Source organism: Carcharhinus amblyrhynchos, chromosome 1 (assembly GCF_965287045.1).
Source record: "Carcharhinus amblyrhynchos chromosome 1, sCarAmb.v2.hapA, whole genome shotgun sequence".
Lineage (NCBI taxonomy): Eukaryota > Metazoa > Chordata > Chondrichthyes > Carcharhiniformes > Carcharhinidae > Carcharhinus > Carcharhinus amblyrhynchos.
Window position 1 is genome coordinate 174821011 of NC_137324.1, and position 17018 is coordinate 174838028.

General features: G+C 41.4%; 1 protein-coding gene across 1 annotated transcript in view; it reads left to right on the top strand.

Annotated features, from left to right (window-relative positions):
- Nucleotides 1–17018, top strand: part of LOC145347795 (SWI/SNF-related matrix-associated actin-dependent regulator of chromatin subfamily A containing DEAD/H box 1-like) — an 85415-nt gene that overhangs the window by 10364 nt on the left and 58033 nt on the right. The window contains exons 3-5 of the mRNA XM_080195625.1: nt 3030–3210; nt 9903–9969; nt 13474–13571. Coding sequence (XP_080051751.1) covers nt 3030–3210; nt 9903–9969; nt 13474–13571 — 346 coding nt within the window. The remainder of the gene's footprint in view (nt 1–3029; nt 3211–9902; nt 9970–13473; nt 13572–17018) is intronic.

Consider the following 17018-nt stretch of genomic DNA (forward strand, 5'->3'; position numbering starts at 1 on the left):
ACTTCCTTTGGACCCTTTCCAAGGCCAGCATACCCTTCCTTATATATGGGGCCTAAAACTGCTCACAATGCTCCAAAGGGAGTCTGATCAAAGCCTTATATGCTGTCAGAAGTACATCCCTGCTCTTGTGTTCCAGCCCTCCTCAACATGAATGCTAACATTGTATTTACTGACTGACGACTGAACCTGCATGTTAACCTTAAGAGAATCTTGAAGAATAATCCCAATTCCCTTCGTTTGAGATTTTCCCATTTAGAAAATAGTCTATGCCTCCATTCCTCCTTCCAAAGTGCATAATTCACACTTTTCTACATTGTATTCCATCTGCCACTACTTTGCCCACTCTTCTAACCTTCCAAGCCCTTCTGCAGCCCCTCTGCTTCCTCAATAGTACCTGTCCCTCGACATATCTTTGTATTATCTGCAAATTTAGCAACAGTGCCTTCAGTTCTTTTCTCCAAATCGTTAAGGTATTTTGTGAAAAATTATGGTCCCAGCACCAACCCAAGGCACACCACTGGTCACCGGTTGCCATCCTTAAAAAGACCCCTTTATCCCCACTCTCTGCCTTCTGCCAGTCAGCCAATCCTCTATCCATGCCAGGATCTTGCCATTGACACCAAGGGCTCTTATTAACAGTCTCCTCTGCGGCACCTTGTCAAAGGCCTTTTGGAAATCTAAATAAATCGCATCCACTGGTTCTCCTTTATCTAACTTCCTTGTTACTTCCTCAACAAACTCTAACAGATTTGTCAGACATGACCTGCCCTTGATGAAGCCATGCTGACTCAGTCCTATTTTGTCATGCATTTCCAAGTACTCTGCGATCTCATCTTTAATAATGGACTCTAAAATCTTGCCAATGACTAAAGTCAGGCTAACTGGCCTATAATTTCCCTTCTGCTGCCTCCCTCCCTTATTAAATAGCGGTGTTACATTAGCTACTTTCCAGTCCCCAGGATCCTTCCTGCCTCCAGTGAATGCTGAAAGATCACCAATGCCTCCCCAATTTCCTGAACTATATCTTTTAGAACCCTGGGGTGTATTCCATCTGATCCAGGTGACTTATCCACCTTCAATTCCCCAGAACCTAGTGATGGCCACTACACTCAGCTGAGTTCCCTGATCTTTGGAGCTCTGGCGTCCTATTGGTGCCTTCTACTGTGAAGACTGACGTAAAGTAACTGTTCAGTTCCTCTGCCATTTCTTTTCCTATTATTACTTCTCCAGCCTCATTTCCAGTGGTCCAATATCTATTTTTGCCTCTCTTACCTTTTCATGTATTGAGAAAACTCTTCCTATCTTCTTTTATATTACTAGTTGGCTTACACTCACATTTCATTGAATGAATGGAAAAAAATGTCCATTCACCTGATGAAGGAGCAGCACTCTGAAAGCTCGTGATTACAAATAAACCTGGTAGACTTTAATCTGATGTTGTGAGACTTAGAATCATAGAAACCCTACAGTGCAGAAAGAGACCATCTGGCCCATTGAGTCTGCACCAACCATAATCCCGCCCAAGCTCTACCCCCCCATATCCCTACACATTTACCCGCTAATCCCTCTAACCTACGCATCTCAGGATATTAAGGGGCAATTTTAGCACGACCAATAAATCTAACCCGCACATCTTTGGACTGTGGGAGGAAACTGGAGCACACAGAGGAAACACATGCAGACACGAGGAGAATGTGCAAACTCCACACAGACATTAACTCAGGTCCCTGGAGCTGTGAAGCAGTTGTGCTAACCACTCTGCTGCCCCTTACTTGTTACTGTGTCCACCCTAGTCTAATACTGGCATCTTCACTCCATAAAACAGAGATAAGAGAATAGCCTCTTGAATTCACCTTTCTCATGGCAAACTATATGCACCACTCTAGCTTGCGCATTTTATAACTTTACAGTCATTAGTCTGAAATTACATTGCAAATCAACCCTACAGAAGTCATTTTAAGTTGCAATGTGACAGCAGAGGGGCCTTTTCTCACATTCAAATAATATATTTTGTCACTATAAAGTACACAACCGAATTATCAGCTATGCTTTGTGGGATGATTGGTTGCTACAAATGAAGCACCCAGTTTGTCAGCCATGTGCAAAGCAACCTAGATTTTGAAGCATAAGCTGTTGGACTTGAGACAATGAGTCTTGTACTTTCAACTTTTGTTCCAAGTTGGTGCCAACTAAATCTCATTTTGATGTCATAATGGGCACAAGGTAATATTTTTGCTTCTTATAACAAGGATTTCAGCTTGAAGTTTTTTTTTGTAACAGACAATTTGTTGCATCCAATCCACCTAAACACTATCAGAACAGAGGACATCCTGATCAACTTGTGGAACTATCAAAAAAAAACTTCCTAATTTGGTGGGATACGGCAAATTAATTGAAACATCAGGAGAATGTCTTGATCATGGATCAGTTAGCAATGATTGAATGGCATAGCAGATTCGATGGGCCGACTGGCCTAATTCTGCTCCTGTGTCTTATGGCCTTATGAGAATGTGTGTTCAGCACATTAAAATGTGCAGGGTGTTTGTGGTACGATGGAGCTGGAAATGTCAGAGTGGAATATCTGTATCCCATCACTTCCCTGGTAGTTGGCTGAACCTACGGCTGCGTGATGTACATAACTTGTTTTCTGAGTGCATTGTGATTACTATGTGTATTTATCAATGCTTTTTCCCGGAATGATTTTTTTCCTACCTTTTTAATTCCAGTTTCGAGACTGATTGATTGTAATAATTTTAAGACTGGATTTAGAGAATATCTAGTGATGTGATTAGTAGATATGGGCACATACATCTGTAATCTCTCCTAAAAACTAGAGAGAGGACCCCCAAACTATAGTGTTCCGTTAATTTTATCAGAACGTTTTTATTTTCACTGTCCTACTGTGAGATTTGAAGTAAATGATGGATAATGGTTGTGGTGGTTTTGTGTACAATCCACTTTTGTTGCATTCATTTATTTGCACAAGTCTTATCCAGTCTCATGTCTATATATCATTTAACATCTTTCAGAAATGGTCCTATTGACTTTCCATCTGATGACGATGAGCAACTTTCCCCGAAAGCAAATGTGTCTTCCCCAGACTGCAGTAGCTCATCTCACTTTAATACTGACTTGGGGGACTCTGCTGCCACCAAACTACATAAACTGAAGGAAATATTTCCAAATAGAACCAATGCTGAACTAATGCAGGTAAGTAGGATGTGGTAAAATGTGTGGTTTTGAATGACTTAAGAAACTATTGGATGTGCTTATTATTGAATTATACTTTATAGAGGATGACTGTGTTTTTGATCCTTGGTTTGCATTGATCCCAGCCATTAATTTTGTGGGGACTTTGGTCTTCAATCTTGAACAAGAAAGGAGGGAAGAATAATTAATCAACCATTCCTCCTTTTCTTTGTTATCCAGTGGCCCTTTGTTTAGAAAATGCCATAAGGATGTGGTCCAGCGTGCTGCTGATACCAGCCGTAAAATGACCGTCCAGATGAACTTTGAGCGAACTACTGTTATGCATACGTTACTAGCTCAGTGTGAGTTGTCATTTCAGAAAGACGAGGAAGCTGAAGAACAAAAATAATTGAATGTTGTTTAATTTCAGAGACTAAATACCTGGTGCCAGTTTAATGACAGCATTCAGCCTGGCCCATTTTCAGATTCCGGGGGGTATAACATTGTGAAACCTGATCGGCACCATTTGAGTCAGGTCTGTTTCTCCCCAGTATTCATTGGGTAAACCGAAGTGTCAGATTCTGCCTGAAAACTGGTGTTTTTCTCCCCAGAGATTTCCATCCAAATCTCCCAGAGGGCGATGTTTTGCGCCTTCATTATGCAGGGTGGAGCAAGCCTGGCTCCAGAGATTGCAGGTGCTCCAAACTCAAAACAATATTAAAGACCCTCATATTCCCCCAGATCGCTAATATCAGGTCTTCAGGACAGTGAGTCCCTGCTATGAGGTTGCCTATAGGTCCTGTTCCTTCTGGCCCCATCCCTTGGTAGTACCAGGCCACTGCCCAGCCATGTCCCTAACCACCTGGGAATATCTTGGCCTCCGAGTCCCTGACGTGGTCATCATGTCTGGTGTCTGTTTGCTAGCCGTGAACCTGATGATATCACTGGCGGGGACAGGGAAGATCTCAAGCTGAGATCTCCTCGTTGCAAATCCTGTTACTTTAAAGTTAGTTTATTAGTGTTACAACTAGGCTTAAGTTAACACTGCAATGAAGTTATTGCGAAAGTTCCCTAGTTACCACACTCTGGTGCTTGTTCAGGTACGCTGAGGGTGAATTTAGTGTAGCTGATGCGTCTAACTAGCACGTCTTTCAGACTGTGGGAGGAAACTCGCGCTAACGTGGGGAGAACGTGCAAACTCCACACAGACGGTGTTCTGTCTTAAATTTCTCAAGAACCCTAACTCTGACCCGAGGCCGGGAATCAAATGCAGGTCCCGGAGGCTGTAAGGCAGCCCTAATTTCCAGCCATAAAGGGATTTGTGCCTGCATCGAAAGGGGCTAGACAATTGCCCCCACTGTCTGTCTGTCATTTTAGTGACTGAATTTGTTGCTTGAGAAATAAGGTAGGATTGAACTTTGTCTACAAAAGATTACCACTGTTGATCAATAGTTATTATGATGTGGAATAAAATTATTTGCTGAAACGTTGGTAGCCGGCATTTTTTAATCTGCATCTAACAAATTTTAATTGAGGAAATAACAATTGATTTTGATAAATATCAACCAAACTCTATTGAGCAGCTTTTAAATGCCTATTTGTATGACTTATGTTGATTCATAGGCTTGGTTTGTTTAGAACTCCATTGTACTACAGCACTGTGATTGAACATTTGGGTCCTCTTTGGCCCAGCAGTCGGCTGTATGACACCACCCATCCTAAGTAGTCATGGTCAATAAATGCTAGCCTTTGGGAACAAAGTAATGTTAGAAAATTGGGGGTTGCCAGACTTTTGACAAGGACTTAGATGTGAGTAACAGAAGGAATGGCTAGTTGCAGACTCAATTTATTGTGGAGAAGTGTGAAGCACTGCATTTTGGAAGCAAGAATAATTGCCAGAAATTAGTGCAATGAGAGTTATAAGGGGAATAAATTATCCATAATTATAGCCAGCATTACTGAAGTTAACATATCTCAATGCAAGTAAGGATTTGTTTGGCATGGGCATGTAAAGACAACCTCTTTTTAATGTTCTGTCTTGTTAAATTTCTCAAGAATTGCTGGATTTAAAAGAAATAGCTATAGAATGGGTAGCATTTGATATTTTAATGTTTAATTATTGTACTGGTTTTTTGAAAAAACACCAGCTGAGTAAATGATAAGTGTTCAGTATTTTGTTAATAGAAGGTACATGGGGTAAAGTAACACACTGGTGGTGTTCTGTTGATTTTGTATTTTTTTCTACATTTTCTAGCCAACTGTCTCCTCTCTTCGCTTGCAAAGGCATAGATCCTATTTTAGGCATATAAATAGTGAAAAGGTAGCTAAAAAGGAGGAATGGGGATGATTTGGCATCAAAAAGGGATGTGCACATTTGATGGAGGGGACATGGCTACGGTATTAAATTAGTGCGTTGCATCTGTCTTTACCAAGGAGCAGGATGCTGCACAGGTCATAGTAAAAGAGGAATTAATTTAGACATTTGAAAGCTTAAAATCGAAAGGAAGAGATACCAGATAGGCAGTCTGTAGTTTTTGTGATAAGATCCACGTCATGCTGCATCCAAGGATAGTAAGGAGATTGGAAATTATGGCCATAATTTTCTAAGAAGTCTGACAACACCAGGTTTTAGTCCAACCGATTTATTTGATAGTAAACTCACAAGCTTTTGAGGGGACTCCCTCTTCGTCAGGTGAATGGAGAGTTCTGGCTTCGGACAGAGCATATAAAGCACAGACAGTTTAGAGATTACTGATTAGAATGCGAATCTTTACACCTAACCTGCTGTTCAAGTCCTAAAGTGGCCGACAATGTGAGTGGAAGGAGCACTGATCACAGGTTAAAGAGATGTGTATTGTCTCCAGACAGCACAGTGAGTGAGGTTTTGTAAACGCAGGCAAGTCACGGGGGTTACAGATAGTGCGACGTGAACCCAAGATCCCTGTTGAGACCGTCCTCGTGTGTGGAACTTGGCTGACAGCAGCCAAGGTTTTGTGTTTGCAAAACCTCACTCACTGTGCTGTCTGGAGACAATACACATCTCTTTAACCTGTGATCAGTGCTCCTTCCACACACATTGTCAGCACTTTAGGACTTGAACAGCAGGTTAGGTGTAAAGATTCGCATTCTAATCAGTAATCTCTAAACTGTCTGTGCTTTATATGCTCTGTCTGAGGCCAGAACTCTCCATATACCTGACGAAGAGGGAGTCCCCTCAAAAGCTTGAGTTTACTATCAAATAAATCGGTTGGACTAAAACCTGGTGTTGTCAGACTTTTTACTGTGTTTACCCCAGTCCAACGCCGGCACATCCACATCATAATTTTCTAGTCTTCCTTAGACTAGGGCATGGTGCCAGTGACTTGCAGTTGTTACAACCTTGAACAAATAAGGCCCAGCAACGAAAGCCAGCCAGTTAAACCTGGTGGTAGGAAGCTTCCAAAAGCTACAATTTGGGTCAAAATTAATTGTCACTTGGACAAATGCAGGTTACTTAAGTCAGCACAGATTTACCATGGGCAAATTGTGCTTTACTAGCTTGCTGGAAATTTTTGAGGGAGCAGAAAGTTGTTGAGGGTGTGCTATTGTAGTGATGAAGTCCTGTGGTGTTGGGTGAGCGATGAAGCAGCAGGTCTGGATACACTGGGAGCTGTAGTCACGGACCTGCACCCAGGCGGCTCGGGTCTAATAGTCATTTTTCACGGATTGAAGCAGCAGTAGACCTCAGCGTCTACCTGGGCGACTGAGCAGTCCTCTTCAGGAACGCACTGCTCACCTCCGTAGATTGAGGAAGGGGCTAAAAATGGTGCCCTAAACATTGCCTGCTTTACTATATCCTGGCCAGTTTACCGCAGCTGGCGGGGATCCCATCTTGCAGTCAAACAAACAAAATAAAACACAAGGTTACACCACTCACCACTGGCACTTGGAACGTGTGCACGCTTTTGGACAGCCCTACAGCAGACAGACCAGAGAGAAGAACAGCCTTGGTTGCCGCAGAGCTTGCAAGATACAACATTGACGTTGCAGCCCTGAGTGATCTTGCCAACGTAAGTCAGTTGGCTGAAACTGGAAGTGGATACACTTTTTTGAATGCTCAGGGCAGCAATGAGCGTCGTGATGCTGGAGTTGAATTCGCTGCCAGGAGTCACCTTGTTCGGAAACTTGATAGTCTACCCAAAGGTGTGAACGACTGGCTTATGACATTACAGCTTCTGCTACAGAACAGAAATCAAGCCACCCTGATCAGCACCAATGCACCCACAATGAACAACCCGGGCGAGATGAAAGACAAGTTCTATGAAGAACTGGATGCCCCACTATCAGCAGTGGGCAGTACTGCCAAGCTGATCATGCTTGGCGATTTTAATGCAAGAGTAGGGTGTGACTCCACAATCTGGCAGGGAGTCATTGGGAGAAATGGAGTGGGCAAGTGTAACAGTAATACTACTCTTACTGAAGACCTGTGCAGCACACGACCTCCTCATCGCCAACACAACCTTCCGTCTGCTTACCTGTAACAAGACCTGGATACATCCCTGCTCTAAGCGTTGGCATCTTATTGACTATGTCATTGTCAGGAGAAAAGATAGGCAGGATGTCAGAATAACCAAGGCCATGTGTGGTGCTGACTGGATGGATTACAGGCTCATTGTCTCCAAAATGAGGCTCCGCATCAGACCCAAGAGGTGACCACAAGGAAGCAAGGTTATGAAAGGAATCAATGCAGCCAAGCTAAAGAACCCCAGCATAACTTCAGCACTGGCTGAAGATTTAGAAATCAAGCTTGCTGATCTACACCTCGTAGGCAGCGCTGAGGATGACTGGGAACGCTTCAGGGATGCTATCCATACATCTGCGCTGAAGATGCTCGGGCCCTCTACCCGCAAGCAGCATGATTGGCTCACTGAGAATGATGAGGAGATACAGGCTGTACTTGTTGAAAAGCACCATCTTTATCGGGCCTGTCAGAACAACCCATCTCCAGCTGCCAAGAAAAATGCTTTTATCAGTGCTTGCAGGACAGTCAAGAATAAACTGCATAAAATGCAGGATGCCAGGCTGAGCACCAAGGCAGATGAAATACAGGGATACGCTGACAGACACGACTTGAAACGGTTCTATGAAGCCCTCAACATTCTGTACGGACCTCAATCTCTTGGGAGTTACCCGATCTCTCGTGATGAGGCAATAGACAGGATTCCCCAGGTTGATATCAACAGCACCATGGATGATCCACCGGTAGTAGCCGAAGTCACAAAAGCTGTCAGCCAGCTATCCAGGGGCAGATGCCATACCCGCAGAGATCTATAAAGCAGCTGGTCCTGCACTTATCGAGAAGCTCACCAAGTTGTTCCAGTCCTTTTGGAAGCAAGGATCCATTCCTCAGGAACTTAAAAGATGCTTCCATCGTACACCTCTACAAGAGGAAGGGCAATCGACAAGTATGCGACAACCACCGAGGAATCTCTCTGCTCTCCATCACGGGAAAAACCTTTGCAAGAGTCCTGCTAAATCGTCTGGTCACTCATCTGGAGCTGGGCCTGTTTCCAGAGTCACAGTGTGGCTTCCGCAAAGATCATGGGACTACTGACATGATTTTTGCTGCATGCCAACTTCAGAAGTGTCAGGAGCAGAATCACGAGCTCTACACAACCTTTGTTAACTTCACGAAAGCCTTCAACACTGCAAGCCGACAAGTCCTGTGAAGGATCATGTCAAAGTTTGGCTGCCCTCCGAAATTCATTCAGATGGAATGCCAATTCCGTGATGGCCAGAATACTGGATGGCGGAGAATCCTCTGAGGCATTCCCAGTCACCTGTGGTGTCAAACAGGGCTGTGTGCTCGCACCCACACTGTTCAGCATGATGTTTACAGCTGTGCTGAATGATGCCTTCCAGGACAGTGTTGCTGGAATCAGCCTCAAGTATAGATTGGATGGGAAGCTCTTCAACCTGAGGAGACTTCAAGCTATTACCAAAGTGAAAGAGACTGCTCTGGGCAGAGTAGGTAGGGAAAACTGTTCCCATTGGTGGAAGGGCTGAGAATAAGAAGACACAAATTTAAGATAATTGGCCAAAGAAGCAATAATGTGAAGAAAATCTTTTTCACAGAATGAGTTGCTATGATCTGGAATGCACTGCCTGAGAATGGTAGAGGCAAGTTCAATTGAGGCATTTGACAGGATTTTAATAAAAGGAAGAATGTGCCAGACTTTAGGAAGAAGGCCTGGGAGTCGTGCTCAATATGTTGCCCTTGGGAGAACTGTGCAGGTACAACAGGCTGAGTGGCCTGCTTCTGTGCTGCATCAACTTCTGGATTCCACAGCTCGCATTTTATATCACAAATGATTACTATTCGTGTGCGAGCATTTACAGCCAGCCTTAGCAGATTGTTTCACTGTGAAGAATACCACAGCCAAATTCAATCCTAGACTTGTCCAACATTTATTCGTGTTCTTCTAGCAGGGATTTTCCGGATCTGTAGAAGGAATCGGACATATTTTTGCTTTACACCTTCTCAACAGGTGTTCGCATTCTGCACGGAACAGAAAAGAGCATTAGACTCAGCTAGTCCTTGAATAAACTCTTTGAAGCATTGGAATGTAGGGATTTCTGACTGATACGTTCGGTGTGATATTCCATACAGAATGGATTCACTAAGTTATTTTTTTTCTGTCACCTTTCTCTCGTTTTCCTTCTCACCCACCTAGGTAATTGAATCAACAAGTACACTGGATGGGGCTGTAGCTTCGGGATTAATCCTGTTTGGGGAAGACGGTAAGGCCACTTCATTCTTCTGCTTTCCTTTAAATGGCATGTCTTAATACACGCAGCAATTATTATCAAATGCCTAACCTAAGAATCATATGAGAAATGACACTTTGTTAAGATTTATTCCATAAAATGTCTTGGAAATATTTAGTCCTATTTAAGCTTATGACTGAAACATAATTCTGATTAGTTTCTATTTGACAAAACCCACTTAATAGTTATCACACTAATTTACTTTCCATAAAGCACAGATATTTCCCTCAACTCTTGCGAGATTAGTAACTGACGAATTGTGAAAGTATGTCTTTGCATTCTAAAATCCTACTAAAGATTGACTGACTTTACATACAGCCAGACAGACATGCTGTTTGATGTGATCTGCCAGTCTTTGGGGTATGGACGATAGCTATTCTTTGGTTCATTGCCAAGGGTAGTGCCTTGATTAATTAGAGTCTGCCTGGTTTGAATTAGAACAAAGCTTGGCAATTAACTGAGATAAAAACAGAAAATGCTGGGTAAGCTCAGCAGGTCTGGCAACTTCTGTGGAGAGAAGAGCAAAACCGAATTAGTGTTTTGAGTCTATTGGCAATTAACTGTCACTCCATGGCACCGTCTTTATCATAATTCACTGCCAACCAATCAGTGCTCACTCATGAAGTACAAATTATTGTTCTCTTTACATTGGGTATTCTTGCAAATTGTCCTGATGAGTGCATGATGAAAAGCTTTGACAGCGTGTCTTTTTTAAGCGATACTCAAGTTCTGTGCTGCCAAATGACTGTAAAGCATTGTGTGCGAATCAAATGCAGTTTGTAAAGACTCGATTTGCAGACATCGCAACTGCAGTGGGCACACGAGCCTCTACATAGTCATAGTGCCCATAATGTCACTGCCAGTGAGTGCACTCGCTATAAGACTAGAGCCATCTATAATATTGAGCTATTTATTTGAGCAAGTGCAGTGCCAATAAAATGTTTTTTTCACATCTGTCCTTGATGTGCAGAGCCTTACATGACCTATGATATCATTCAGACAGCTTAATACTAAGGATACGGGTTGCAGTTTTCACAGAATATTGATCCCCAAAAACACCAGTTAAAAATCCTTGGTCATGACTGCAATTTGACCTAAGTGCTTCACCTTCTAAGGGACAGCCTGTCCCTTCGTCAGGTGGCTGGGAGAATCCTTTATCAGGAAACAAAGAAGGTCCACATTCTTGGGGGAAGTAGGGATATGCAGTAAATGTCAATCCTGCCCACCATTCTGACAGCTTTTTTTAAAGTAGCAAATCCTGTGGAAAAAACATTAATTTCAAAACTATTGTCCTAGTGCAGTTTTTTGTGGAACTGGGTACAAGAAAAGCTATTGTTTTATTAAAAAGTTGGTTTGTACAACCGAGTAACCTGCAACAAGCATTGCAATATTGCTTCTCACGCCAACATATTTATATAACACCTTTAACATAAACACTGAAATTCTACCAACCCACCCACCACTGAATCGGAGCATGAGCAAGGCAGGCAACAGAAATGTCTGTTGACCTTGCATGGGAATCTCTACCCTAACTCAAGTGAGGCCTTAAAATCCCACCCAAAATATTCTGTCAGCAATACCGAGGCAATTACAAATTGCAGAATCTGCACAAAAGTTTTTAAAATATTGATTTTCATCAAGTTTTACAGCTATTAGTTTTAAAGTCTATTTATTGATGTCAGAGGCAGGCTTCCATTAATACTGCAGTGAAGTTGGTGAAAATCCCCTAGTCACCACACTCCACCTGTTGGGGTTGCACTGAGGGAGAATTTAGCATGGCCAGTGCACCTAACCATGTCTTTCAGACTGTGGGAGGAAACCCACATAGACACTGGAAGAACATGTCATCTCTGCACAGACAGTGACCCAAGCTAGGAATCAAACTCGGGGGGGCCCCTGGTGCTGAGGCAGCAGTGCTAACCACTGTGCTGCCCATTAGTGCCCACTTGCAAGAGACTGCAGACTGAATTGTGCTCATTCTCATTATTTCATTGAGCTATAAAATTGTGTATTCTTCATAATGCGTATGTTTAATAATACATTGATGATTTAGAGATAAATTATTTAGCTAGATAAATTATCTATCTTCCTGAACTGCCATTTCTATCGGAGATGAATCTCCGATACATCAGGTGAATAATGAAGGAGCAGCACTCTGAAAGTTTGTGATACTAAATAAACCTGTTGGACTTTAACCTGGTGTTGTGAGACTTCTTAATGATTTCTGTAGGAATTTTGTGTTGCTGGGGTTTTCCGAGTATTGTTGTCCCAACATTGTTCCTATAAAGGGTGTTAAAGGAATGTTTCTGTGTAAAGCATCTATTTTGTTTGGATCTGATTAAAGGAAAGTTTTTTTGCCGAAGGATGAACTGTATAAATCACTGACATGTTCAAAGCAGTTGGTTGTAAGTAAAAATCAAAATGCTGGAAACACTAAGGTATGTGGGGAGAGGAATAGAGTTAATATTTCAGGTCAACTTCCTTTCATTAGAATGGGGAGAAGTACCAATATTAAAGATTTTAAGCAACTGAAGGAATGTGGGGGGAATTTGGGAAAAATAACGAAGTGTAAAAGAAGAGAGATTAAATGACAAAGTTAGTGTAATAGGGCTATAAAGAGAGGTAATTGGACAAGTAAGGTGACATAAGATATACCTAGAGGAATTGTGAATAGAAGAATGGTGCAAAGCTGCCATCCGAAGGTAAAAGGAGAAAAGCTCGTAAGACTCAAACCTGTAACGATAAAGGAAGTAAAATGGGGACAAAGGATACAGTCTGAAATTGTTGAACTTGGTATTGAGTCCAAAAGGCTGTATAGTCTATTAGAAAGGTGAAGTGCATTCGTTGAATGATGTATCTTTTGTTCCTTGTGTGGCTTAATGCACACTAGAAACCAAATTAAGATTACCGAGTACACTGAGTAGAGGAGTTTACTGGTACTGATGTGTTTCTCTCCCAAATCGACATCCAGGATAGAAAAAGACATCACTTGCTGATGCGAACATGCCGCTAACACCAGTTGAGTGGATGCCATTGCGTCTGATATTTTCCTCACTGCCATTTCAAATAATTTAAATTGGAATCATTAAAATTCTTCTTTGTTTTCAGTACTTTTCTAAAACCTGACCTTTTATTGTACCTTACTGCAAGCTAACCTTTAGACCTATCCAAATAAAACTTTGTACTATAGCTATTTATTGGAATATCAAACAGCATGTGTAAATAATGCATAACATGCATGGGTGAAGCATAATGTAATTGTACTCCATAATAAGCATCGATGCAGAAAATTGATAATAGAGGCGGAGAAGGTTTTGAGTTTTGTTGATCAGTTGACGGTGTCATTATTTGCGTATTGATCTGTCATCAGACAATAAACAAGACTGCTGAGGATGCTCATTTTACAGACTACAAATCTGACTAAATATCCTCCTCCTGCTGATATTTTAATTTTGAAGCATATACTTGTATTTTCAGCCACCGCTCGGAAAAGGAAGCTGGAAATGCCTCAAAACAGCAGCTCCGAAGAAAGTGACGAGTTCCCTGTTTCTTTCAAGAAGAAGAAACCTAATCGTGTAGGTTTTCAATTTGACCTACCTGAAGGCTTTTCCATAAGAAATCTTAATTGTGATGCACAGAACTTGCAGAATGCTTGGAGTACAGGCACATTCATTAAATATTTCTGTTAAAATGTTGAACTTCTATCATGCAAAAATATTTGACAAGAATGACAGTGAAATTCCCATAGTATGCGCGCACTCACTTTTGAATCAGTTGGCATAATGGAAATGAACAAAGGAGGCTTAACTAAGAGGTGGAGGTCTTTTATCTAGTTTTCATTTTACAAACTAACAAATTTGATTAAATATCCTCCTGCTGATATTAAGGTTTCAATTTATCAAGTTCAGTTGATGCCTTTGCAAAGCAAGGTTACTAGGTTAGGCACTGCAAGAGATTAGTGTAAATTTCTGCAGTGGAGTTCCAGCCACCTAGTTTGTCTGGGAATCCTGAGTTTACTCCAATGTGCTATCATACTTAATTAACTTTGCCTAGTAAATTGACTGTACTGGCATTCTAAAAATGTAAATTTTTTTTGCTTTGTGTATTCAAGAATTTTTTTAGTTTACTTCGAATTCATTGTAAAACCATTGACGCATCAGGTGATTTTAGAAATAACTATAAAAGGACGGTAAAATAATCAAGTAAAAATCTGATCAATTCACTTGTCGTGGAAGGAGAAGCGAGACAGGAGTAATAGATGTGCTGCAAAATTGATGAGTTATGGAGTCAGGACATAGACCAGTCATCTCATTTGAATTGCGGGACAGCTCAATTGACAAAATAGTCATCCCCTCTTCCTAAAAGGTTCAGTTCTAATGGCTAAGTTCCTGCAAAGTTTTGTGATTTTTTTTTGGGCTGCATTAGCAGCACTGCTTTGAACAGGCAAACTACTTCTGATTATACTAGCTCAATCGACCAAATTGGCAGGAATGTTAAAGTTCAGATCAGTTTAGAATTTTGAGATTCTGAAACCTTCTCTAATTCTTAGTTGCAATATTGACATGTGCCCTCCATTTTAACAGTGCACAGACATTTCTTTGGGATTGTTGATAGACTGTGGTTAGAATTACAAATACAATTTAATGTCAAATGTGTCTGTGCCTGAAGCATGATGCTGTTCCAGATAATGTTTCATGTTATAACAGGTACAGGGTCTTGCTCTATTGGCTCTGAAAGATCTAAATTTGCTGAATTATACTGCATAAATACATTGTAAAAATTGTCTTGAGAAATAAGCACATATATTAGCTATTTAACCAAAGAAAAAATTGGCATTTAAATTATTATCCTAATTTTGAAGGACTTGAAGATGCTAGAGGCCCGAAATGCTTTTTCCCTTGCTCTGTTTTGTTCAGCTTTCACACATTAGCTGCTTAAAAATTACATTAGGGAAATTGAAATATTAACCATGTAGAAATATATCTATTTTTGTAATCATATGTCTTTAATCCTGTTCATTTCTAGTGCTATTCTGCTGACATTTCTGATCTTTGTTCCAAGAGGAAGAGAGTTTTTTTTTCTGTTTATACTGGTTGTGTATTCACATGCGGCTTAGAGTGGTTTCCACCATTTAAATTTGCTTGATAATTTCTGGTGGAATATGTTCGACACTACATTGTGCCTTTTATAAAGGGATAGACCCTTGCAATCTCCTTGGCAACAGGTGGCCTTTTTTCTTTCAATTTTAAAATTGCTATGAAGATTTGAGGAGAGGCTGAGGGATTTGAGGTTGTTTTCGCTGGAAAGAAGGCGGCTAAGAGGGGATCTTATTGAAACATATAAGATGATTAGAGGTTTAGATAGGGTGGATAGTGATAGCCTTTTTCCTCTGATGGAGAAATCTAGCACGAGGGGGCATGGCTTTAAATTAAGGGGTGGTAGTTATAGGACGGATGTCAGGGGTAGGTTCTTTACCCACAGGGTGGTGAGGGATTGGAATGCCCTGCCTGCTGCAGTTGTAAATGCGCCTAGTTTGGGGGCGTTTAAGAGATCCGTGGATAGGTTTATGGATGAGAAGGGATTGGTTTAGGTTAGTGGGTCATTGTTTTGTAACTGGTCGGCGCAACATCGTGGGCCGAAGGGCCTGTTCTGCGCTGTTATGTTCTATGTTCTATTTTCAGATTCTTTCTAGCAATAAAACCCTATTGAGCAACACTTCATGATGCCAGAGCCATTCCTGGTCCCGTGCAAGTGCTTTGTTGAGTAGCTCTAGTTTATTTAATTTCTTGCCCTGGAACTTAAAAAATGTGATTAACGCACAAGTCCAAGTTCAGTGTATACCTGATATTTTTGAAGTTGAGGTATTGCATTGTTTGAAATGAATGTTTTGAAGTTATAGGTCTGTTTCTGCAGCTGTGATGGCTTCCACTATCGAATTGCTGAAGTGGCTTTAACAAGTGAGCGTAGTAGATGAAATTTGGTTTTACTGGGTCTTTGCAGCAACTACCCCAAGCTGATGAATGCAGTCCTGGACCTTGAAACACTCCAGTTTGGAGCACTTGGTCATAGATAACTCTTTGCACTGATGTTTATGCTGTACCTGAGCCTTCCAATCTTTTCCATTATCTGCATAACTAGTTATTTTTGCATGCTTTCCCATGGCTTTATATTCTTTTTATAATTGTGAAAGACTTGTGAGCAGTTATGATCTAACCAAGGTTTGATACAGGATTTGCATAACTTCTACACCTGCAATTCTCACCTGTTAGAAATTACCTCTAATACTTGATTTTTCTCTATTTAATGGCTTTGTTAACCGGGGTTGCTACTTTTTAGTGATTTGTACTCAGATCTAGTAGGGATTTCATTTGTTTTTCCTACCATCAACGTTAAGCTGACAGACCTTTGCTTTATCTAGTTGTGTTCTATCTCCCTTCTTAAATGTAAGTATTACACTAGCTATCTGCTTTAGCAATGCACCTTTTTCTAACACTAAGATTCTATATCATAGAATCCCTACAGTGCACAAGGAGGTCCATTTGAGCCTGTACCGTCAACTATTCCATCCAAGCTATATCCCCATAATCCCACGTATTTACCCTGCTAATCCCCCAGACACAAAGGGGCAATTTAGCACAGCCAATCGACCTACCCAGCACGTCTTTGGCATGTGGGAGGAAACAGGCGCACCCAGAGGAAATCCGCACAAACACTGGGAGACCGTGCAACCTCCACAGTCACCTGGTTGGAATTGAACGTGGGTCCCTGAGGTTGTGAGGCAGCAGTACTAACCACTGTGCCACCTATTATTAGTGTCTCTGCTATTTTTAAAATGTTTCAATCTAATCTGTCAAGACCATATGTTTTATCCATGTTGAGCTTGATTTAGATTATTTATGATGTCAGCAATTAGAGATAAACAGGTCAGTCTCAGGTAGACTGGCTGTGACTGGTGGGATACCCTAGGTAAGTTCAGTACCTAGGGCTCCAGCTATTCATAATCTAAATCAGTGATTTGGTTA